Source organism: Cervus canadensis, chromosome 18 (genome assembly GCF_019320065.1).
Source record: "Cervus canadensis isolate Bull #8, Minnesota chromosome 18, ASM1932006v1, whole genome shotgun sequence".
Taxonomy (NCBI): domain Eukaryota; kingdom Metazoa; phylum Chordata; class Mammalia; order Artiodactyla; family Cervidae; genus Cervus; species Cervus canadensis.
In genome coordinates this window covers 29,522,982-29,548,878 of record NC_057403.1, presented here as the reverse complement: position 1 = coordinate 29,548,878, position 25,897 = coordinate 29,522,982, and the positions used below count along the sequence as shown (strand labels likewise).

The window sequence follows — 25,897 nt, the reverse complement described above, 5'->3', positions numbered from 1 at the left end:
TTTAATATGCTGTCTAGGTTGTTCATAACTTTCCTTCCAAGGAGTAAGCGTCTTAATTTCATGGCTGCAATCACCATCTGCAGTGATTTGGGGGCCCAAAAAAATAAAGTCTGACACTGTTTCCACTGTTTCCCCATCTATTTGCCATGAAGCGATGGGACCAGAGGCCATGATCTTAGTTTTCTGAATGTTGAGCTTTAAGCCAACTTTTTCACTCTCCCCTTTCACTTTCATCAAGAGTCCCAGGCCTGTCTCAAAAGTAAAAAAGCATCAACTGGCTGTACTCTGTATCTACTTTGGGGCTTGAGAGCTGCCTCAGGGACTGCCTATTTAAAACAGACCTGGCCATTTCCCATCTTTTTTTGACAAGGTTTGGAGCTTTCAGGTGCTCTGGTCCTGACAGGTGCCTGACTGGGGGGGTGGGGCCTGGTTAGCCCAATTCAGCAACAGGTGAATTTCATGTACTTCCTGTTGTGTTTTCCTCCTGACTGGCGACCACAGGCACATGGTTCCTCTCCAGCTCTCCTGCTTGAAGCTTTAAGTGAACGTTTGCTTGACTTGTAAACTCAAGCTTATATTTAAAACTGGAAGCTTGAGACTTCCCTGGAGGACTCTGCCTTTCAACGCAAGGGGTGCAGTTTCTAATCCCTCATTAAGGAACTAAGATCCCACATGTCTCCTGCCCAAGTAAACCAAAACATAAAACAGAAGCAATATTATAAAAAGTTAAAAAAACAACTTTAAAAATGGTCCACGGTAAAATAAATTAAAAAGCTTGAAAGCTTTTGAAAGCTTCATTGAAAGCTTAATGAGAATCTTCTGTTTCCCAAATATATAACACTACAATTGTCATGTTCTTTCTAGACTGGTGCATCTTTTGCCATCTTGTTGACATGAGTGTAAGAAATTTTTGTGGTTTTTTTAATCTGTAAAACCACCTAGGCCCAGCAACCCCCCCCCCTTTTTTTTTTTAAAGCTGAGGTTCCTTCGATATTTAAGTAATATTCTTTTACTTTCCTGTTTGTTGGCTTACTCAAGCCTTGGAAACAGATCCCTGGGACAGTAATAAAAGTTAACCTTCCTTGAGTGCTTCTTGGGTGTCCTTTATTTCACACAGGGTGAAAGTAAAGTGAAAGTTGCTCAGTTGTGTCCGACTCTTTGTGACCCCATGGACTATACAGTCCATGAAATTCTCCATGTCAGAATACTGGAGTGGGTAGCCGTTCCGTCTCCAGAGGATCTTCCCAACCCAGGAATTGAACCCAGGTCTCCCGCATTGCAGGCAGATTCTTTACCAGCCATCAGGGAAGCCCCTCACACAGGCTGACCTCATCTAATTCTGAGAACCACTGAATCCTAAGTTTCAGGTGAGATACCAGAGGTTTCCAAGCGTTGAAAACTTCTAAGAACCCTATGGCGCTTCAACAACAACAAAAAACAACACATCCGGGCCAAAACATGGTCCATGACACCGCAGTCTGCGATCTACGGTGATCACAAGCGTATCCAAGACACGTGGGGAGGACTTCCAGGTGAGGGCCAGGTGGGAGGGAAGTGGGGACTAGGAGCCATACCGGAAGCTGGAGGTCGGAAAGGATGTGGTCAGGAGACCAGGAAGGCGGGAGGCGGGGTGGGGAGCGAATGGGGGTGGGATGGGGGAGTTGGGTCGGGGGTGTGTGTGCTCAGGGACCCTTCCTAATTCTCAAGGCCATGAGATGGACTTTGGACAAAGTGGGAGTCGGAGGACAAGGGCTTTCTAGGCGGCCACTCCGCGCCACGCCGACTCGCGCGATCGTGGGGTCGCCGGAAGCTCGCGTGGACCCGGGAACGAGCCACGTGACGCCCCTCCCCGAAGCTCCGCCCCCCGACCCCCCAGCCCCTCTGCCCCCGCCTCCAGGCGCCGTGCGCAGGGCGGCGGCGGTTGTCCGGCCGTTGGCGTCCCTGTGGTTTTTGGAAGTCTCGGGGGTTCTGCGGTCTGGGGTTGGGCGGCTGGGGGCGGTGCGGGCGCCGGAGCGTGCCGCCCTCACCCCCGCCGGCGGCGTCCGGGTGGGAGCGCTGCGAGTCGCCCGCTGTCCGGCGGTGCGTGGCCGGAGCTGGGCTCGCGGACTCCGCGGCGCTGACCCGGGAGGAGGCGCGGCCCCCCTCGGACGCCGGCCCTGCAGGTTTTCGCCTCCAAAGTTCGTCGCGAGGGAGTAGCGACAAGGACAACAGGACTGGGGCGAGGCGGCGGCGGTGCGCGTCTCTCCAGGGCGAGGCCGCCGGGCGGCGGGCGAGGCGCGGGGAAGATGCTCCAGGTCCTGGTGCTTAAGGTGAGCGAGCGCGAAGCCCCGGGCCCGGCCGTTCACCCGCTCGGGTGCAGGGGCCGCCCCGTGGGGACCCGCGCGAAGGGGTTCCGGATGGGCTTCTCCTGGACGCTTTTCAGATTAACAACCGGAAATTTTCATTGACGGGGTGCTCCATGCAGTATTTGGGACGTACTTAGGAATAAAGTTATTCGTTGTTTCCCGAAATTCAGATTGAACTAGGTGTCTTGTATTCAGAACCTCGGGGGGAGGGACGGAGTCTGACACCTTCTCCCACGCACCCGGTCCGGGACCCGCGCAGGGGGAGCCGCCGTCCCCTCCGCCCCGCGTCCGCAGGGTGTAGACCTGTTCCTCTCCCCGGATGCGGGTCTTCTCCGGCGGGCCCCCATCCCCGTTGGACAGGGAACTCTGAAAGCTGCAGGCTGGGACCTCACTAAGGTGATAGAAACAACTCTTCTGCTGGCTGAATGTGTGACTTAAGTACTGTCAGTGAAATCCACAAACAATGTCAAGAGTGGTTTTTCTGCTGGAGCTGCTTACCAGGGGGGTGGTTTGCCCACTGGAGGCTGGATTGAGATTGAAGCAGTGTCTGTCCAGGGACTTTTCACGACAGCACGACCAAAAGTGGACCAAGTGTACATAGTCTGGCATTTTTATGACGTTTTCAAATTAACATCTTAATTCTTATAATTGATGTTGGAAAGTGAGCTTGACTGAAACATCTGAAGTCATTATGCAAATACTGTATACTAAGGGGAGCTGAACGTGAATTGATGATTAATGATGAGTCCAGCTACTGATGTTCTAAATTACACTTAACCCACTCCTGTTACTGAATGTGGGAAAAGACGCACTCATTACATAGTTACTCAGATAAATGAAGGTAAAGAAAACTATAGGTAGGAAAGATAAGTTACTATTCCTGAGAAATAATAAAGAACACACTTTAATTCAATTAAATCATATTAATTTAATGGTGTGGGGTATTTCTCATGCCGGATAGCTAATCCTACTTTTACTTGAGTAATAGCAAAGTATTCAAGTTTGAATGGTAGAGGTAAGGAGAAGAAAGTGGACCAAAATTTTACATAGATAATATTTTTCAAAGGGCTTCCCTAGTGCCTCAGATGGTAAAGAATCTGCCTGCAATGTGGGAGACGTGGGTTCAGTACCTGGGTCGGGATTTATCTAACGGAAATTATGTAGACATGCAGGGGGAAAAAATGTGTAAGGTGATGACTGAGTGTGGGCAGCTTTACCTATGGCACTGGCTGGAAGCAGGAGGCCCTGACCTTGGTATAAGAGGTGGATGGGGTGACCCTGAGTGTTGGGATGGGGGAGGGCGGTGGGAGGGGGGTTCAGGATGGGGAACACATGTAAACCCATGGCTGATTCATGTCAATCTATGGCAAAAACCCCTACAATATTGTACAATAATTAGTCTCCAATTAAAATAAATAAACTAATTTTTAAAAAAAGAGGTGGAGGTGGGGGGAATTGTGAGCCCAGCAGGGAAAGTAAGCACAGGGAAGAAGTTGCAGTTTGATACCGTTGTTCTGGCTGGTAAAACTGATCCTTTGTACATTTTTTAGGTTCTAGTAGCAGATTTTTTTTAGTTTATAGTATTTTATTAGTTTCAGGAGCACAGCACAGTGATTATGTATTTTTATAGATCATGCTCCATTAAAAGTTATTACAAAATAATGGTTGTAATTTCTTGTGCTGTACAAGATATCCTTGTTGCTTATGTATTTTATGCATAGTAATTTGTATCTCATCCCTTAATCCTTTTTTGGCCCCACTTCCCTCTCCTGACTAGTAACAACTAGCTTGTTTCCTGTATCTGTGAGTCTGTTTTTCTTTAGTAGCAGATTTTTTGGAAAAATTTAAACATTCTAGAAACTTCAAAGTATCTATGGTACCTTAAAAATTTTTTTAACGTCCAAAATTTTTTAAAAACATCTTTCTTCAACGTGGTATTTTGTAGTTTCAAATTCCTTGAAAACAGTTTACAAAAGCAATATTTGAGAATAACCATATACTCTATACCTAGCATCAAAATTGTTAACATTTTTGCACATATTTGCACATTTCTTTATGCACGCTAAGTCACTTCAGTCATGTCTGACTCTTTGCGACCCTAGGGACTGTAGCCCGCCAGGCTCCTCTGTCCATGGGATTCTCCAGGCAAGAATACTAGAGTGGGTTGTCATGTCCTGCTCCAGAGGATCTTTCCCACCCAGGGATCAAGCTCACATCTCCTGTGACTCCAGTATTGCAAGCTTTACCACTGAGCCAATGGGGAAGCCCATATTTCTTTATTTTATAGAATTGTTGACTTCTTTTGTTGAACCATTTGAGAATAAGTTGTGAACTCTAAATACTTATGCATGTGTTTCTTAAGAACAAAAGACTTTGTCTTACATAACCATAGTATAATTATCACACTTGAGAAATGTAATGTTGGTAAAACAATACTAATACATAGTCCATACTCAAATTTCTCCAGTTGTTTAGGTAATATATTTTATAACTTGTTTTCACTGATCCAGGATCCAATAAAAAATTACACATTTAGTTGCCATGACCTGTTAGTCTCCTTTATTTTGGGTTAGTTCTCTGACTTTTTTGTATCTTTGATGTCATTGAAACTTACAGAGTTACTCCTGCTAGGCAGTTGCTTTGCAAAATATCCTTCAAGTTGAATTTGTCTGTCAGTTTCCTCATGATGGTGTTCAGGTTGGACATTTTTAGTAAAAATACTGCATAGGTGATGCCACATCAGAGGATAAGAAGTTTTTTTTATTATTAAAAAATCATTACTTTTGAGTAAAAATAATTTAAAAATGTAACTTTCTATCAGGAAATACTTTAGACATATAAAAAAGCATAGAAAATATTATAAACCCCTGGACATCTGCCACCTAGCTTTGCCAAATTTTAACATTTTGCCATATTTGCCTCGTATCTTTCTTACTCATAAAATGTTTTATTATTTTTAATATAGAATTCTGTGATATTTTGAAAAATGCATAGTCATGTAGTCACCATCATGATCAACATACAGAACAGGTTCTTCACACCCTGAAATTGTCTTGTGCTCCTTTGTATCATTCCTTTTCCCCACCTCTTGTCTGTGACAACCACTGATATGTCTTCGGTCCTTGTTAATTTTGCCTTTTTCAGAATGTCATAAAAATGGGATTGTGCACATGGAATCACAGTGGTATGTAACCTTTGAGTTCGGCTGCTTCAACCCTAAGGCATTAGAGGCTTATCTACCTTGTGGCACTTTTTAGGGTTGAGTAGTATTCTGTTGTATGGATAGGTGACTATTTATACAATCACCAGTTGAAGGCTGACTCAATTGTTTCTACATCATGTTTCCATTGCTTGTTTTCCCAATACATCTGTCTTTTTTTGTCAAGTATCTCTTCAGGTCTGCCCATTCTTCTGACATGGCGGGTTGTTTTCTTATTGACTTTGAAGAGTTCTTTATATATTCTGGTTAAAGTTATTTGGATATGTGACTTGTAAATATTGCCCCAGTTTGTGGCTTATCTCTTTATTCCTCTAACAATGTCTTTCAAAGAGCTTTAAGTTTAAAAGAAAGTTTAAATTCGGATTAAGTCCAGTTTATCAATTTTTGCTTATACAAATTGTACTTTTGGTGTTTTATCTAGGAAAGTTTTGCCTAACCCACAGTCACAAAGATTTCACCCCATGTATTTGTCAAAAAATTTTTATAGTTTTGTGCTTTACATTTAGATAAATGATCCCTCAGAGTTAATTTTTATATACATTATGAGGAATGGATCAGGGTTCATTTTTTTTTGCATATATGTCTAATTTTTTCAGCATCATTTGTTGAAAAAAACTGTCCTTCTTCCATTGAATTGCCTTTTTGCCATTATTGAAAGTCAGTTGAGCACATATGTGTGATTCTGTTTCTGTTCTGTTGATTTATATATTTGTACATTCTCCAGTACCACACAGTTCTGATTGCTGCAGGTTTATCAGTTCAGTCGCTCAGTCGTGTCCGACTCTTTGCGACCCCATGAACCACAGCATGCCAGGCCTCCCTGTCCATCACCAACTCCTGGAGTCCACGCAAACCCATGTCCATTGAGCCGGTGATGCCATCCAACCATCTCATCCTCTGTCTTCCCCTTCTCCTGCCCTCAGTCTTTCCCAGCATCAGGGTCTTTTCCAATGAGTCAACTCTTCTCATCAGGTGGCCAAAGTATTGGGAGTTTCAGCTTCAGCATCAGTCCTTCCAATGAACACCCAGGACTGATCTCCTTTAGGATGGACTGGTTGGATCTCTTTGCAGTCCAAGGGACTCTCAAGAGTCTTCTCCAACACCACAGTTCAAAAGCATCAATTCTTCCGCGCTCAGCCTTCTTTATAGTCCAACTCTCACATCCATACATGACCACTGGAAAAACCATAGCCTTGACTAGATGGACCTTTGTTGGCAAAGTAATGTCTCTGCTTTTTAATATGCTGTCTAGGTTGGTCATAACTCTCCTTCCAAGGAGTAAGCGTCTTTTAATTTCATGGCTGCAGTCACCATCTGCGGGGATTTTGGAGCCCAGAAAAATAAAGTCTGACACTGTTTCCACTGTTTCCTCATCTATTTGCCATGAAGTGATGGGACTGGATGCCATGATCTTAGATTTCTGAATGTTGAGCTTTAAGCCAACTTTTTTCACTCTCCTCTTTCACTTTCATCAAGAGGCTCTTTAGTTTTCCATAAGGGTGGTGTCATCTGCATATCTGAGGTTATTAAGTCTCAAAATCAGATAGCGTGAGTGTTCCAACTGTGTTGTTCTTTTTCAGAATTATAGGAGCTGTTGTAGTTCCATTGGCCTTCCAATAAGAATTTCAGAAATAGTTCGTTGATTTCTTAACTCCTGCATTTTGAGGGGAAATCAGAATCTTAACATTCCATGGGTACAGTACGTCTGCATTACAGGCCGCCTTTGATTTCTTTCATCAGTGTTTTGTACCTTTTAGCATACATATTTTGTTAGATTTCTTTCTAGGTAATTCCTGCTTTTTGGTGCTGTTGCAAATGGCACTGTTTTTTAAATTTAAATTTCGAATTTTTAATATAGACATACAGTTGAATTTATTATATGACCTTGTACCCTGAAACCTTGCTAAAGTCACTTGTTAGTTCTAGTATATTTTTTGTAGGCTCCTTAGAATTTTCTCCATATATATTCTTATTGTGAATAGAAACACTTTTCTTTCTTCTTTTCTGATTTTCCTAACAATGTTTATTTTGTAATCACTTATTTTTGGCTGTCCTGGGTCTTCATTGCTGCATGGGTGTTTCTCTAGTTGTGGCGAGCAGAGGCCGCTCTGGTTGTGATGCGGTGGCTGCTTTTGTTGAGGAGCATGGACTGTAGAGTGCATGGGCTCAGTAGCTGTGGTACATGAGCTTAGTTGCTCCGCTCCATGGGGTGTGGGATCCTCCCACATCAGGGGTCAAACCCATGTCCTCTGCATTGGCAGGTGAATTCTTCACCACTGAGCCACCAGGGAAACCCACATCTTTTTCTTGTCTTACTGTGTAAGTAGGACCTTCAGCACAATGTTACTGAGTAGGCATGGTAAAGATATCACTAATAAAATTTTTGTTTGTTTTAATTTTTGGTTCTAAAATTGCTGTTTTCCAAAGGTTTCTTTTCTTTTTTTTTTTTTAATAGGTTTCTTTTCTTTTGTGAGATTCTTCTTTAAATAAATTAAAAAAAAAAACTTGCTACAGCAGTCTTCTAAGTTTTTTAACTTGGTATTATAATAGCTGCTTTTAAGTCCTTGCCTATACAACTTCAGGGGCTTTTTAGGTGGCACTAATGGTAGAGAACCAACCTACCAGTGCAGGAGACGTAAGAGACGTGGGTTTGATCCCTGGGCTGGAAAGATCCTCTAGAGGAGAGCATGGCAATACACTTCAGTATTCTTGCCTGGAGAATCCCATGGGCAGAGGAGCCTAGAGGGCTACAGTCCATGGGGTCACAAAGAGTCAGACACGACTAAAGGGACTTAGCACGCATGCATGCTATTCACCTCATCTTCTGGGCAGTCTTGGGTTCAATTTCTGTTGGCTGCTGTTTTCTTGGCCTTTCAGACATGCTCATTTCTTTGCTTGTCTAATATTGTTCATGCTACCCTGGGGGTTGTGATAGGGAGCCACTGTATAATCAGTCTTTGCTTTGGGAGGCTCGGTTTATAGTACTTTGGAGACTTCTTAAGATGGCGGAGTAGAAGGACATGCTGTCATCTTCTCCTGTGAGAACTCCAAAATTGAAACTCACTGCTGAACAACCATCGACAGGAGAATGTTGGATCCCACCAAAAAAAGATACCCACGTCCAAGGGCAGAGGAGGAGCCCCAACAAGATGGTAGGAGGGGTGAAATCACGTTTAGAATCAAACCCCATACCCACCAGAGATGCTCAGAGGACTCAAAATTTTGTGTGCACTGGGACCAGAGACCCCACAGAGACTGAGCCAGACCTACCTTTGAGTGTTTGACTGTCTCCTGTGGAGGCACGGGTGAGCAGTGACTGCCATGGGGAGGGGGGCTCTGGCTGCAGCAGACCTGGGAGGCACAGCATGCGGCATAAATCCTCTTGGAGGAGGTTGCCATTAGCTCCACCATAGAGCCACTGAGCAAATGACCCACAAACTGGAGAACAGTTATACCAAAGAAGTTCTTGCACTGTTACGAAAGTTCTAGGACTCACAACAGATTTCCCAACCTGGGGATCCTTCAAAGGGACTGAGAACCTCCAGGGAATTTGACTTTGAAGGCCAGTGGAATTTGATTACAGAACTGCGACAGGACTGGGGAAACAGACTCTTGGAGGACACACACAAAGCCTCGTGAGCACCAGGACCCAGGAAAAATGAGCAGTCACCCCACAGGAAACTGAGCCACACTTGCCTGTGAGTGTCCAGGAGGCTCTGGTGGAGATGTGTGTCAACAGTGGCCTGCTGCAGGGTCAGGGGCACTGAATGCAACAGTCCTGGGAGCCTCGGCATGCTGGCCTAAGTCCTTTTGAAGGAGGTCTCCATTACAGCCATTACCCCTACCATAGTTTGGCCTCAGGCCAAACTACAGGGAGTGAACACAGCCCCACTCATCAACAGAAAATTGGATTAAAAATTTACTGAGCATTCAGTTCAGTTCACTGGTGTCCAGCTCTTTGTGACCCCATGGACTGCAGCACGCCAGGTTTCCCTGTCCATCGCCAACTCCCGAAGCTTACTCAAACTCACGTCCGTTGAGTTGGTGATGCCATCCAACTATGTCATCCTCTGTCATCCCCTTCTCCTCCCGCTTTCAGTCTTTCCCAGCATCAGGGTCTTTTCAAATGAGTCAGCTCTTTGCATCAAGTGGCCAAAGTATTGGAGTTTCAGCTTCAGCATCAGTCCTTCCAATGAATATTCAGGAGTGTTTCCTTTAGGTTGGACTGGTTTGATTTCCTTGTAGCCCAAGGGACTCTCAAGAGTCTTTGCCAACACCACAGTTCAAAAGCATCAATTCTTTGGCACTCAGCTTTCTTTATAGTCCAACTCTCACATCCATACATGACTATTAGAAAAACCATAACTTTGACTAGATGGACCTTTGTTGGCAAAGTAATACCTCAGCTTTTTAATATACTGTCTAGGTTGGTCATAACTTTTCTTCCAAGGAGCAAGTGTCTTTTAATTTCATGGCTGCAGTCACCATCTGCAGTGATTTTGGAGCCCAAGAAAATAAAATCTGTCACTGTTTCCATTGTTTCCCCATCTATTTGCTGTGAAGTGATGGGAACAGATGCCATGATCTTAGTTTTCTGAATGTTGAGCTTTAAGCCAGCTTTTTCACTCTCCTCTTTCACTTTCATCAAGAGGCTCTTTAGTTCTTCACTTTCTGCCATAAGGATGGCGTCATCTGCATATCTAAGGTTATTGATATTTCTCCTGGCAATCTTGAGTCCAGCTTGTGCTTCATCCAGCCTGGCGTTTCTCATGATGTACTCTGTGTATAAGTTAAATAAGCAGGGTGACAATATACAGCCTTGACGGACCCCATTCCCAATTTGGAACCAGTCTGTTGTTCCATGTCCAGTTCTAACTGTTGCTTCCTGACCTGCATACAGATTTCTCAGGAGGCATGTCAGGTGGTCTGGAATTCCCATCTTTGAAGAATTTTCCACAGTTTGTTGTGATCCACACAGTCAAAGGCTTTGGCATAGTCAATAAAGCAGAAATAGATGTTTTTCTGGAACTCTTGCTTTTTCAATGATCCAACAGATGTTGGCAATTTGATCTCTGGTTCCTCTGCCTTTTCTAAATCTTGCTTGAACATCTGGAAGTTCACAATTCACATACTGTTGAAGCCTGGCTTGGAGAATTTTGAGCATTACTTTGCTAGCATGTGAGATGAGTGCAATTTTGTGGTAGTTTGAGCATTCTTTGGCATTACTGAGCATGGCCCTGCCCATTAGAGCAAGACCCAGATTCCCCCACAGCCTGTCCCTCCCATCAGAAAGCTTCCACAAGCCTCTTATCCTCTTTGATCAGAGGGCAGACAGAATGAAAACCACAATCACAGAAAACTAACCAAACTGATCACATGGATCATAGCCTTATCTAACTCAGTGAAACCATGAGCAGTGCCATGTAGGGCCACCCAGAACAGATGGGTCACGGTGGAGAGCTCTGACAAAAGATGGTCCCTGGAGAAGGGAATGGTAAACCACTTCAGTATTCTTTCCTTGAGAACCCCATGAACAGTATGAAAAGGCAAAAAGATATGACACTGAAAGATGAACTCCCTAGGTCAGTAGGTGCCCAATATGCTACTAGAGAAGTGTGGAGAAATAGCTCCAGAAGGAATGAAGAGGCAGACGCAAAACGGAAACAGTGCCCAGTTGTGAATGTGACTGGTGATGGAAGTAAAGTCTGATGCTGTAAAAAACAGTTTTGCATAGGAACCTGGAATGTTAGGTTCATGAACCAAGGTAAGTCAAACAGGAGGTGGCAAAAGTGAACACAGACATTTTAGGAATCAATGAGCTAAAATGGGCTATAATGGGAGAATTTAATTTATATGACCATTATATCTACTGCTGTGGGCAAGAATCGCTTATTAGAAATGGAGGGGCCCTCATAGTCAACAAAAGAGTCCAAAATACAGTAGTTGGATGCAGTCTCAAAAATGACAGAATGATCTCTGTTCATTTCCAAGGCAAACCATTCAATATCACAGTAATCCAAGTCTCTGCCCCAACCACTAATGCCAAAGAAGCTGAAGTTGACCAGTTCTATGATGACCTACAGGACCTTCTAGAACTAACACCAAAAAAAGATGTCCTTTTCATCATAGGGTACTAGAATGCAAAAGTAGGATATCAAGAGATACCTAGAGTAACAGGCAAGTTTGGCCTTGAAGTACAAAATGAAGCAGGGCAAAGATTTTGTTTTGCCAGGAGTACGCCCTGGTCACAGCAAACACCCTCTTCCAACAGCACAAGAGACGACTTTACACATGGACCTCACCAGGTGGTCAATACTGAAATCAGATTGATTATATTATTTGCAGCTAAAGATAGAGAAGCTCTATACAGTCAGCAAAAACAAGACCGGGAGCTGACTGTGGCTGAAATCGTGAACTCCTTATTGCAAAATTCAGATTTAAACTGAAGAAGGTAGGGAAAACCACTAGGCCATTCAGGTAGGACCTTAATAAAATTATTTATGATTATACAGTGGATGTGACAAATAGATTCAAGGAATTAGATCTAACAGAGTGTCTGAAGAACTATGGATGAAGGTTTGTAACATTGTACAGGGGGTGGTGATCAAGACCATCCCCAAGAAAAAGAAATGCAAAAAGGCAAAATGGTTGTCTGAGGAGGCCTTACAAATAGCTGAGAAAAGAAGAGAAGTGAAAAGCAAAGGAGAAAAAGAAAGATATAGCTATCTGAATGCAGAGTTCCAAAGAATAGCAAGGAGAGATAAGAAAGCCTTCCCAAATAATCAATGGAAAGGAATAGAGGAAAACAGTAGAATGAGAAAAACTAGAAATCTCTTCAAGAAAATTAGAGATAACCAAGAGAACATTTCATGCAAAGATGGGCATAATAAAGGACAGAAACAGTATGGACCTAATAGAAGCAGAAGATATAAGAAGAGGTGGCAAGAATACACAGAATTATACAAAAAAATATCTTAATGACCCAGGTCACTGTGATGGTATGATCACTCACCTAGAGCCAGACATCCTGGAGTGTGAAGTCATGTGGGCCTTAGGAAGCAGCACTGCAAACAAAGCTAGTGGAGGTGATGGAATTCCAGTTGAGCTATTTCAAATCCTGAAAGATGATGCTGTGAAAGTGCTGCACTCAATACATCAGTCAATTTGGAAAACACAGCAGTGGCCAGAGGACTGGAAAAGGGTCCGTTTTTTCATTCCAGTCCCGAAGAAAGGCAATGCCCAAGAATGTTCAAACTACCACACAGTTGTGCTCATCTCACACGCTAGCAAAATAATGCTCAAAATTTTCCAAGCCAAACTTCAACAGTATGTGAACCAAGAACTTCTATGTGTTCAAGCTGGATTCAGAAAAGACAGAGGAACCAGAGATCAAATTGCCAACATCTGTTGGATCATAGAAAAAGCAAGAGAATTCCAGAAAAACGTCTACTTCTCCATTGACTGCACTAAAGCCTTTGACTGTGTGGATCACAACGAACTTTGGAAAATTCTTCAAGAGATGGGAATATCAGACCACCTTACCTGCCTCCTAAGAAACCTGTGTTCAGGTCAAGAAGCAACAGTTAGAACCGCACATGAAACAACCAGCTGGTTCAAAATTGGGAAAGGAACACGTCAAGGCTGTATATTGTCATCCTGCTTATTTAACTTATATGCAGAAGGCATCATGCAAAATGCTGGGCTACCTAAAGCTCAAGCTGGAATCAAGGTTTCCGGGAGAAATATCAATAACCTCAGATATGCAGATGATACTACCCTTACGGCAGAAAGCAAAGAGGACTAAAGAGTCTCTTGATGAAAGTGAAAGAGAAGAGTGAAAAAGCTGGCTTAAAACTCAACATTCAAAAAATGAAGATCATGGCATCTGGTCCCGTCACTTAATGGCAAATAGATGGGGAAACAATGGAAACAGTGACAGACTTTATTTTCTTGGGCTCCAAAATCACTGCAGATGGTGACTGCAGCCATGAAATTAAAAGACACTTACTCCTTGGAAGAAAAGCTATGACAAACCTAGACAGCATATTAAGAAGCAAAGATGTCACTTTGCCAACAAAGCTATGGTTTTTCTAGTAGTTCTGTATGGATGTGAGAGTTGGACTATAAAGAAAGCTGGGCACCGAAGAATTGATGCTTTTGAACTGTGGTGTTGGAGAAGACTCTTGAGAGTCCCTTGGGCTGCAAGGAGGTCAAACCAGTCCATCCTAAAGGAAATCAGTCCTGAATATTCATTCGAAGGACTGATGGTGAAGCTGAAACTCCAATACTTTGGCCACCTGATGCGAAGAACTGACTCATTTGAAAAGACCCTGATGGTGGAAAAGATTGAAGGCAGGAGGAACAGGGAACAGCAGAGAATGTGATGGTTGGATGATATCACTGACTCCAATGAACATGAGTTTGAGCAAGCTCTGGGAGTTGGTGATGGACAGGGAAGCCTGACGTGCTGCAGTCCATGGGATCACAAAGTCAGACACGACTGAGCGTCTGAACTGACGGACTGCGTTTCCCCTTGATGACAGAGCATGTTGTCTTTAACCTGAAACATGGGCTTTATTTCTCAGGCCTGACACTGCACGGGTTCTGAGGGAGCCTGAGGTATTTACTGAGCCTCCTTAACTTGGTAGGACTCCTGCTCCAAACTCCGTTTTCTTGTGATGGATGTCAAAGAGAATCAAAGCTTGTGGGTTCTTCACTGACTCAGTTGTGTCTGACTCTTTGCGACCCCATGGACTGCAGCATGCCAGGCTTCCCTGTCCTTCACTGTCTTTTTCTTTTATTTCAATTTTATTTTCTCTTATTTTTCTTTTTCTCACAATTTGTTTTTCTTTTATTTTTCATCTACTGATGAAAATCTTGATTTTTAATGGCACTCGTAGATGATATCTATTCTTATTCTCTGAACAGAGAAGTCTGACTTTCATTTGTATCCCTTCTACCCCATTCTTGGCTTCCTCTGTAGGTAATAATTTGTATGTTTTTTTTTGTGGTTGTTGTTCATTTGACATCATTTGTTTCTTTGAAAGTGAGAAGAATGTACATGCATTCATATTTTCTTCTCTTTCTTACAAAAGAGATGGAATACTGAAAACATTGTCTTGAACCTTGCTTTTGTATTTTATTATGAATATTTTCAAAATACTGATCAAAGATTTTGGTCTTTGCTTTTTGAATCACAGTAGACAATTTAAAATGACAAAAAACCAATAGAGTTACTTACATATTTTTGGTTTCATGTTTAACATTTTTGTGTTTACATCTTTCATCTTTTTTCCCAGTTTTATTGAAATATAGTTGACTTATCATGTTGTATAAGTTCAAGATATACAAGGTGATGATTTGATATACATATATATTAAAGGTCTTTTATCTTCTATCTAACCCTTTAAGACAGAGGTACTCATCAAGAATTTGTTAAAGCACTTAATTTTGAAAGTTACTGTGATTCTGAGGTTTTATAGTTCCACTTTTAAATGATGGATTGTTTTGTCTTTTGAAATTTTTACAGATTGAAGATCCAGATTGCTTCTGGGTTATTATAAAAGGATGTAGTCCTTTTTTAGATCATGAAGTTGACTATCAAAAACTAAATAGTGCCATGAATGACTTCTATAATCGCATGTGTCAAGATATAGAAATAAAACCACTAAAGTTGGAAGAAGGGCAGGTATGTATCAGAATGTGCTTTGAACACTGTGTCTTGAAATACTACTCAGAATATAGACTGTTTTGGCAGCTAAGTTGGTATTTCAGTTGTTTTTAATTACTGTTTTGTATTGGGTTCTTTTGATTGCGTAAGTCGGGCTAGTCATGAGAAGTGGCAGCTGTGTTAGGTTCACGTGGGGCAGCGGGAGATGGAGTGTCACGTAAACCCCGTCATTGGGGCCCTTGGCCTGGGGCTGGGAACCGGAGGATGATTCTGGATCCTTCATGGGGGCCTTAGCAGAGAGAGCTTGGAATTTCCAGTCTGGTGCTGCGATGAACATTGGGGTACGTGAATCTTTTCAAATTATGTTTTTTTCTGGATATACGCCCGGGAGTGGGATTACTGGGTCATATGGTAGCTCTGTTTTTAGTTTTTAGGGAACCTCAATACTGTTCTCACAGCGGCTGTTACCATGGACATTCCCACCAAGAGTGGGAGAGTTCCCTTTTCTCCACACCCGTTCCAGCATTTATTATCTTTAGAGATGGCCATTCTGTAGTTTTGATTTGTATCTCTCTAATAATTAGTGGTATTGAATATCTTTTCATGTGCTTTTTAATCATCTATAGATATTCTTTGGAGAAATGTCTATTTAGATCTTCTGCTAACTTTTTGATTGGATTGTTTTTTTGACATTGAGCTGCATGAGCTGTTTGTATATTTTGGAGATTAATCCCTCATCGGTTACTTTGTTTGCAAATATTTTCTCCCATTCTGAGGGTCATCTTCTCATTTTGTTTACGGTTTCCCATAGCTCAGTTGGTAAAGAATCCGCCTGCAATGCAGGAGACCCTGGTTCACTTCCTGGGTCGGGAATATCCGCTAGAGAAGGGATAGGCTTCCCACTCCAGTATTCTTGGGATTCCTTTGTGGCTCAGATGGTAAAGAATCCACCTGCAATATGGGAGACCTGGGTTTGATCCCTGGGTTGGGAAGATCTCCTGGAGAAGAGAAGGGCTACCCACTCCAGTATTCCAGCCTGGAGAATTCCACAGTCTGTATAGTCAATGGGGTTGCAAAGAGTCGGACACAGTGAGCAACTTTCACTTTCACTTTGCTGTGCAAAAGCTTTTACGTTTAATTAGGTCTATTTGTTTGTTTTTATTTTTATTACTCTAGGAGGTGTGTTAAAAAAGATCTTGCTGTGTTTTATGTCAGAGACTGTTATGCCTGTGTTCTTCTCTAAGAGTTTTATGGTATCTGGCCTTACATTTAGGTCTTTAATCCATTTTGAGTTTGTTTATGTGCATGGTGTTAGGGAGTGTTTTAATTTCATTCTTTTACATGTAGCTGTCCAGTTTGGCCAGCACCACTTATTGAAGAGACTTTTTCCTCCATTGTATAGTCTTATTTCCTTTGTTATAGATTAGGTGACCATAGGTACATGGGTTTGTATCTGAACTATCCATCCTGTTCCATTGATCTATATTCCTGGTTTTTTCTTTCTTTTTTTTTTTTTTTTGGTCCCAGTACCATACTGTTTTCATGACTGGCTTTGTAGTGTAATTTCAAATCAGGGAGCCTGATTCCTCCAGCTTTATTTTTCTTTCTTAAGATTGATTTGGCTGTTCATGGTCTTTTGTGTTTCCATGCAAATTGTAAAATTTTGTGTTCTAATTCTGTGAAAAATGCCATTGGTAATTTGATAGGGATTGCATTGAATCTGTAGTTTGCTTTGGGTAGTATGGTCATTTTCACAATATTGATTCTTCCAATCCAAGAATGTGGTATATCTCTCCATCTGTTTGTGTCATCTTTGATTTCTTTTATCAGTGTCTTATAGTTTTCTGAGTATGGCTAGAGAATTTAACACTGAAGTTTTCTTTTTATTTTGTAGGTTTGTGTGGTTTATTGTCAGGAACTAAAGTGCTGGTGCAGGGCAGTTATTAAGTCAATCGTGTCTTCAGCAGACCATTACCTCACAGAGTGTTTCCTTGTGGATTTTGCTAGATACGTTCCAGTGAAATCCAAAAAGTAAGTACATATTTATTTTGCTTTATGCTCTCTGGAGGGACAAATGTCAGTTTTGAAGGAGAGTGTTAATTTTCAAAGAAAGGGATGAGAAGTCATAAACTGGAATTTCTTAGCTTCAGGAAGAGCAGATTGCAGGTCCCAGTTTTACGAGCAGTGAATGTAAGAGCAGGTGGTTGGGATGAGGGGTCAGCAGGCGGCTCCAGCCCTCCTTCCACCATCCTTCCTGGAAAGGGCAGGTGCTCTTGGCCAGGCATTGCCTGGCCTGGTGTGACCTGTCCCCTGCTCAAGTGATGGAGTGGGTCCTTTAGGAAGACCTCTCTTTACTACACATGGGATGGCTTGCTGGCACGGCTTCAGATTACAGAGGTAAGAACATGTGTCCCTGGTTGTCCCACTTAGCAGAGTGAGGGTGTGACTGTCACAGAGTGATCCTTGCTGACTCTAGGACCACACATTGCAGTTCCCTAGAAAACACTCTCAGCAAGTCAGTCTTGGTGTTTTTGCTAATTTTTTCATGTTTCCTGCCCCAGTGTCAGCGGATGTCAGTTTAATAAATAATAAATAAATAAATGTGAGGACTCTTCTTCCGAAAGAGAAAGAACAGTCCCAGCTACAGGAGAGGCGACGCCCTGACAGGGAGTCTGTACTAGGAGGCTGCTCCCACATGGGAGGCTGGCAGGTGTTCACGGGAAAGGTGATGCCTCTCCAGCTTATGGTTCTGCACCTTTATAACCATCAGTTCAGTTCAGTTCAGTCGTTCAGTCAAGTCCAGCTCTTCACGACCCCATGGACTGCAGCACACTGGGCTTCCCTGAGCGTCCAGCACCAACTCCTAGAGCTTGCTCAAACTCATGTCCATTGAGTTGGTGATGCCATCCAACCATCTCATCTAGCCATCTCACTTTATAGCCATACTGGTTATTAAAAATAACATGATAATTAATGGCTTGGGAGATTTCCTGTTAGCATTTGGGTTTTTAAATTTAGTTTGTTTTTGGCAAAAGAATTGTTTGATTAGAGCAAGGAAGCCTGGAGGGGTGGTTAGTGCAATCACTTTCTCTTAGCTGTTTGAGACGAGGTGGCCAGGCTGCCCACACGTGGCCCTGAGAACATGTTGATGTCGAAACTATGTGCAAATGCTCTATCATTTTCATGAAGGAGAATGGAAATAAAAATGTGCAACAACTTACTTATCAAACTGCAGTCCATCAGCTCTTTTGTGCAGAGTTGACAAATAGGGATTCTGAAAACATCTGCTTATTTATAGAAACTTAAAGGTAATTCTGGTTATGCGTTGAAATTGAAATTTTAAAATCTTAAATAAAATTTGCTTCCAGGTTTGTTCGTAATTACCCAGTGTTTCTCAATCTAAGGAGACAGTATTTTTCTAATCCCTCCCTGCTGCCATGCCATGAAATTTTAATGCCAAAGATTACTGCGTATCTTTTAGGTACTGTATGTATTTATATACTACATGCACTTTTGTGCTTTATACATAGAAAAGTAAGTTTTTTTCCTCTGCTCCCAAGAACCAGTTTTCACCTTATTGGGCAAATGTCTCCAAGCATTTGCTGTTGTTGGTGGCTGTATTAGAAATAGAATCCGATTTTGTGTATTTTTTGTTAAGTATGTTAATTATATAGGTGGACTTTAAAGAAATGTGTTACATATAATTTTATTTTAATCATGAAACTGTTTCTGTTTCACTGTTAAGCATCCGAGTTGCCATAGAAACTTTTATGCAGCTTCCCTACAGAGCAAAAAAATTCAGACTGTACTGCACAAAACCTGTCACATTGCACATTAACTTCTGTGAAGACAGTGCTGAAATTGTGTAAGTACAGCTTCTAATATATGCTGAATCATTAGTAAAAGTCTTAAGTTGAGTGTAGGAAGTTTATGTGAAATCAAGTCTTTATGTGAAGTGCTAAAACTATTTCAAAGGTCTCTTTGTCCTTCAGGAGGAATCTTCTGAATCAGCCTGTCAACCCTGGCCGTGCAGCCATCTCCAGAGGCTGCAGTGTAGGGGGTTTAGAGTAAGACCCGAGCTCTGTTTTTTGTTTTTTTGCTTTTTACAAAAAAGGGCCAGTTAACTGCAAAGAGAAACATGGATACATCGGATCATGGAGCATTAGCGAAAAGTCCAGGCATCCTTCTCCAGCCCTGTTTCCTCCCTCCTGCCCTCCTTCCTGGGAAGCCTCTGTGACCTTTTCAGGCTCTGAACTGGCAGACCTTTGTTGGTGCTTTTATGCTTAGTCACATTCATGGAACTTTTAGTGAAAATTAGAGTGCAGTGTCTTATTGGCGAATTTACCAGCTGGCTTAGTATCTTTTGGTGTGGATCCCAAGGCAGCTGCAAGAGTGATGTTTTCATCGGCCCAAGGGAACTACAGGTGACGAGGGCTGGGGCCATGGAGATGGGAGGGTCTCCACAGACCTCACAAAAGCATTGATAATGGAGGCAGCCTCCAAGCTGAGAGAGAACAGGCCATGCAAGCCGAATCAGAACTGTGCTGCTTCCTGCAGCTTTATCCCCCACAAAGCCACAGTGATGGAGGAGGAGGAAAGACAGAGTGCCAGGGCGGGGTGGGGGGCTGCCCCCAGGACCTCAGGTCATGATCATTCAAGACAGCAAAGATCACAGTCATAACCCTGACACACCACTGCCCAGTGCAGGGACCCATCCCATACAAACACCTGCAGTGTGATCAGATCACGAGATGGGGCGGTGTGTGTGAGAGATACATGTGTACACATGTGCATGCATGTGTGTATATATCTCTACGTGTATATGTTTTGTTTAGATGTATCTGTTTTCTTACAAGAAATGTACAATGCAGAATTGTTTGGCAACAGCCTAGCTGGCTAGCAAGAGAGGAATGGTTAGGGGCAGCTAGTTTGCCAGTTATATGCCCCCAGGAGAAAGACTGAGAGTAGAAGGGAGTACATGTCTTGGCAAAGAGCTTCAACAAACATTCTTAAGGTAAATTCGCCAATAAGACAGTGTACTCTAATTTTCACCAGTTTAGTATAAATGAAATAACTTGGGAGCAGCCAGATGGAAGAGATGCACGGGGCAAGGTCTGGGGAAAGGAGCTGCCTTCCCTCCAGGCACACCTGTTCCCCCACATTTCCAAGTGTTCACCAGCCCAGAAGCTCCCAACCTAGTCCATTTTAGTGTTTATGGAGGCTTCATTACCTAGTCATGATTGATTAAATCATTGGCCTTTGACAGTTGATTCAACCTCCAGTATCTCTCCCCTCCCCAAAGGTCCAGGGAGTGGGATTCAAAGTTCCAACCTTCTAATCACAAGCTTGGTTCCCCTGGAACCAGCCCTCATCTCTGTTACCTAGGCACTTTCTACAGGTCGCCTCATTAACATAACAAAAGACACCTTTTATCACTCTCATCACTGAGCTCTGTGCCAGAAACAGTGACAATGACCAAGTTTATATTTCTTACTGTCAATCACAGTATCACACAGAGGAAAGGACAAGATGATGGGGAGAGATGGGACACAGTGAAAGGGAGTCGTCAGAGTGAGGAATACCATGAGACAGCAGGGCCTGGGCTCCCCATGGCCACTCTTAGAACTTCGGTTTAACCAACGGGTAGGGAGCCATCACTCTGCCAGCCTGTGCTGAGCGTTCCGCACTCAGGGTCCCCGTCCCGGGGAGTTAGCACCCTGGCTGGGGAAACGGATGTTGCAAGTAAATGGGACAATGGTGTTGGGATGGATGATGCCGTGGAGGTGGGCACGGTAGCGCAGGAAGCCCCACAAAGGGCCCATTCACAGTGAGTCTCTACACTGGCTCAGAAGTTGGTGGGAGAGAAGCCTGCTGTGGGGTGCAGCTGGGGTCACCACCCCAGGCCAGAGCTAGACTCCCCATTTCCTGCATCATATGTCCCATGTGTAATGTCTGAAACATCCAGTGTGAAGTTTCAAAGTGATGTTAGCATGACTAGCTTTGGCTTTTATTTAATGAGATTGCCTTTGTTCTCTGTTCCAGACGGGCCAAGAAGTGGGACAGTGCAGCTATTCAGTACTTCCAGAACATCCTGAAAGGTGAGGCAAGTGCATGACCACAGCTGCCTGCTATGAACTGACACCCAAGGGTGTTTCACCTTCTGTTGGGGAAAGGGTTTGAGATGTGCGTGCTTAGTGTTTGACCTCCCTCCTCAAGGGGATTCATAAGTCACATGGAGCTTTTTCCACTCCAAGTATCACAGTGACTCTGCACCCTTGGAATTTGAGGGATGGATGTGGACATCAGTAATTGACAAGTGAAATCAGCAAGGAATTGTGTGGGTGAGGCACCCTTACACGATGATAATGCCTTTCTCTTAGTCTGTATCAAACTACAGCACTGCAAAATAACTTATGTGCATTTCATTGAACCAACAATCATGAAAAGCCTACTTTTTGGCAGGCAAAGGGTAGTAAGTGGGTACTTACTGTGTGATCCCCATCCTTGCTAATGAAGATATATAGAATGTCTCAGCACCTGTTTAGCGTGCTCTCTGTTTAAATCGTTGGCCATAAATTAGACTGTCCTTTGTGGCATCTGTCCTAAGCCCTGGTAGTCTGAGCCAAGTAACTGGGCAGCCTCTAGGGTCATGCTGAGGAGTAGTGGGTGTGCAGTGGCTGGGCTGCATCCTGACGCCTCTTGGGGCCCTGGCCCCTCTCCTTCACTGCCCTGCTGTCCGGGTGAAGGAGCAGCCAGAGACATTGTTCCTGGAGAAAAGGGAGGTGGGGGCGCCTCTGGTTTTGTCGTTCGGGCCCTTGTGAGCCCACAGGGGCCCTGGGAGGCTCAGATTTGGAGGAGGCAGGGTGCTTGGGTTGAGTACTGTTCTGCTACCTCTGAGCAGCCTTCTGAGAGCCTGGTCCCCTCACCTGTAAAGTGATACCAGCGCTACCTCGGAGGCTTGAGGTGAGAGGGAAGTGGGACACGCTGGTAGAGTGAGCAGCGTGCCTGTTGGCACCCACACGTGGAGCTGCTCTTCAGGCGTTCGGAGGGCGGCACGACTCGGGAAGACTCTGGCTGGGCGTGTGGGTTTAGGGATCACTGGAAAGAAGAGGGGCCCAGAGCTGTGCTCGATCGAGGTGCTGTCACAGGGCGGCCGGAGGAGGATGGGGCTGGGGGGACAGAGGACATTTGGCTGACTGCCTGGAGAGCCTTCACCTTGGCTCGCCTGCTGCCAGAGCCCTTCTGAGGGAGGAAGCTGTCGGACAGTGTGGCACTGGGTAGTCGTGAGTAGTTACCAGAGAGTAACAGGCGAGAAATAGTCATAGTTGTTTCACCCATTCTTATTTTTTTGGCCATGAGGCATGGCATGTGGGATCTTAGTCCCCCGACCAGAATTCAGACCTGTGCCCCCTGCAGTGAAATTGCGGAGTCTTAACCACTGGACCCCCAGGAAAGTCCCTCAAGCATACTTTTAACATCATCTTCTTTATGTTTTCATTTATGCTATTTAGCAACTACCCAGGTAGAAGCCAAATTGTGTGCTGTGGAAGAAGATACTTTTGAGGTTTACCTTTATGTAACTCTAAAAAATGAAAAGGTAAGTGAAAGAGTTGTACTTTTAAAGTATTTTATTATTATTAAAATGCTGTTTTAATAAAACAACGCACACAAGAAAAACAGTATCATTCACACTTGCTCTTACCTCAGGCTGTTAAAGAGCAGAGGCATGCTCAGCAGAGAGGACTGACAGTGGGTGCATGAGGTCATAATTGCTAGAAAAAAAAATTGGGCTGACAGTTCTTTCCTAGCTCCTAAAGGAAGGAAGCACAGGGATGTGTCCAGGGTGTTCTCTCTCTCTCTCTTTCTTAAATGTGTTTTCTTTCGCACAGAATTTTTAGGAGACATGCATGTTGATCCTTTTATTGTCAGTATCCTTCTATCGACTGGATATACTACAGTGTTTACCCATTCACTTGTTAATGGACACTTGAGCTGTGGCCTCTGTGGGGCAAGTGCAAGTGAAACTTCTGTGGTGATTCATGTGCAAGTCTTCCTTGGACCTGTGCTTTCATTTCTCTTGGGTAAATACCCAGGAGTCACATTTTTGGGCAGTTTTATAAGTGTTAAGAGACTACCAAACTGTTTTCCAGAGTGACCATTGCACAGTCCCATCAGCAATGAGAGTTACACTTCCTCCACCTCCTCTCCATTACTTTTATGGTCATTCTCATTGCTGTGTAGTGATCCCTCACTGTAGTTTATTTGCACTTCCCTAATGCATTTTCCTTCTTGGAGAAGGAAATGGCAACCCACTCCAGTACCCTTGCCTGGAAAATCCCATGGACAGAGGAGCCTGGTATGCTACAGTCCATGGGGTCACAAAGAGCTGGACACAACTGAGCGACTTCACTCACTCACTCAATGATGTAACAGTCTTGAGTGTCTTTTCATATGCTGTTTGCAATCCATATATCTTTAATGAAGTATTCAGATATTTTACCCTTTTTTTTTTCATTTTCTCTGTTTAAAAATTTTTCATCCTTTTTAAAAATTGAGGTATAATTGATGTGCAACATTCTATTAGTTGCAAGTGTACAACACAATGATTTAATGTACATATGCGTTGCACAGTGTCTAGTTAACATCTATCACCATACAGTGACAGAATGTTTTTTCTTGTTCTCATGACAAGATTTACTCTTAGCAACTTTCAAATATGCAGTACAGTATTGTTAACTATAGCCACCATGCTGTACATCATATGCCGTGACTTACTTATTTTATAATGGAAAGTTTTTACCTTCTGACTCCCTTCTCCCGTTTCACCACCTTCTCCCTCTATGCTCCCGACTCCGGCTCTGGCAGTCACCGGTCTGTTCTCGGTGAGCTTGTTTTGTTTTGTATTTAGATTCCACATAGAAGTGGAGATTATGTAGCTTTTGTGTTTCTCTGACTTAATGTCATTTAGCGTAATGTCCTTAAGGTCAGTATATGTTGTCACAGATGGAAAGATTTCATTCTTTTTTGTGGCCAAATAATATCCCATTGTGTATATATGTATATACACCACATTTTTTTTTATCCATTCATCCACTGATGAATACTTAGATTGTTTCCATAATTTTGGCTATTGTAAATAATATTGCAGTGAACATGGAGATGCATGTGTCTTTTCAAGTTAATGTTTTTGTTTTTCTCAGATAAATACCCAGAAGTGGAATTGCTGGATTGTATAGTAATTCTGTTTTTAATTTCTAGAGGAACCACGGTACTGTTTTCCAGAGTGACTGGGCCAATTTACATTCCTACCAATAGTGCCTAAGAGTTCCTTTTTCTCCACATCCTTGAAACACCTGCCCTGGGTGTTTCTTGTCTTTTTAATAGTCACCTTTCTGACAGATGTGAAGTGATACCTCACTATGGTTTTGATTTGCATTTCCCTGGTGGTTCGTGATACTGAACATCTTTTCTTGTCCCTGTTGACCATCTGCATGTCTTCTTTGGAAAAATGTTGATTCAGATCCTCTGCCCATTTTTAAATTGGATTATTTGTGGGTTTGTTTGTTCCTGTTATTTATGAGTTTTTATGTATTTTGGATATTAACCCCTTATCAGATAGTAAGTGACTTACAGATGTTTCTTCTTACTAAAAATCTTTTTGTTTTATTGGTGCTTTTTTTTGCTCTGGAGAAGCTTTCTAGTTTGATGTATGAGTTCAGCTGGTTTATTTTCACTTTTGTTGCCTTTGCTTTTGGTGTCAAACTCCAAAAATTATCACCAAGACCAGTGTCAAGGAGCTTATTACCACCTATGTTTTCTTCTATGAGTTTTATGGTTTCAGATCTTATATTCAAGTCTTTAATCCATTTTGAGTTTGTTTGTATATGGTGTGAGTTAATGGCACAGTTTCATTGTTATGCGTGTAGCTGTCTAGTTTTCCCAACACAATTTATTGAAGAGACTGTCATTTCCCCATTATATATTCTTAGCTCCTTTTTAGTAATTTTATTGACCATATATATCTGGGTTTATTTTTGGGCTATCTTTCTGTTCCATTGAACTATGTGTCTGTTTTTATGCCGGTGCTGTACTCTTTTAATTGCTATGGTTTGCCCATTTAAAAATTGGTTTTGTTTTCTTTTAATTGAGTTTTTTGAGAGTTCTTTATGTATTCTGGATACATGACCATCCAAAGGTATTATCTAAAAATATTTTCTCCTGTTTTTCTTCTCAAGAAGGTTGGCCAGAAGTGTGTAGTTCACCATTATGAAAGCAGAAGTCACGAGATCAATTTCTGTCAAATTCTGTTCTATAAAATAATTTTTCTGAAGATTAAAATTTTCAGTTAAGTTCGGCATGTATTATGAACAGTCACATGACTGTCTGTCTTATTCATGAAATATTTATACAGGTTTGTGTTAACGATGATCTGGTTGCAAAGAACTTCGCTTGTTATGTGTCGCCTTTGGAGAATAAGAACTTTGATTCTTTGGAGAAGCCAAGATTGAATATAAAGTCAGCATCCTTTTCCAATAAGCTCAATCCAGCACTTACTCTTTGGCCAATGTTTTTGCAAGGAAAAGGTTCTCAAAGGATGGAAAGTGAGTGGATTTCACCAATGTATGTTTCCCTTAAGCTGTCTTATTTATAGAAATCTTAGTG

At 42.7% G+C, this 25,897-nt stretch overlaps 1 protein-coding gene across 5 annotated transcripts in view; it reads left to right on the top strand.

Moving 5' to 3' along the window:
- Positions 1–1,266: 1,266 nt before the first annotated feature.
- The window catches only part of TDRD12 (tudor domain containing 12), a 75,940-nt gene continuing 51,309 nt past the window's right edge, over positions 1,267–25,897 (top strand). For 2 of the 5 annotated variants that reach the window (XM_043435502.1, XM_043435501.1), the window contains exons 1-7: positions 1,666–2,309; positions 15,095–15,253; positions 17,130–17,266; positions 18,981–19,100; positions 21,278–21,333; positions 22,747–22,832; positions 25,647–25,836. In XM_043435502.1, coding sequence (XP_043291437.1) covers positions 2,286–2,309; positions 15,095–15,253; positions 17,130–17,266; positions 18,981–19,100; positions 21,278–21,333; positions 22,747–22,832; positions 25,647–25,836 — 772 coding nt within the window. In that variant the 5' untranslated portion in view covers positions 1,666–2,285. Of the gene's footprint in view, positions 1,533–1,664; positions 2,310–15,094; positions 15,254–17,129; positions 17,267–18,980; positions 19,101–21,277; positions 21,334–22,746; positions 22,833–25,646; positions 25,837–25,897 lie in introns of those variants that run through there. The other 3 variants (XM_043435503.1, XM_043435500.1, XM_043435504.1) reach the window with 3 other exon arrangements.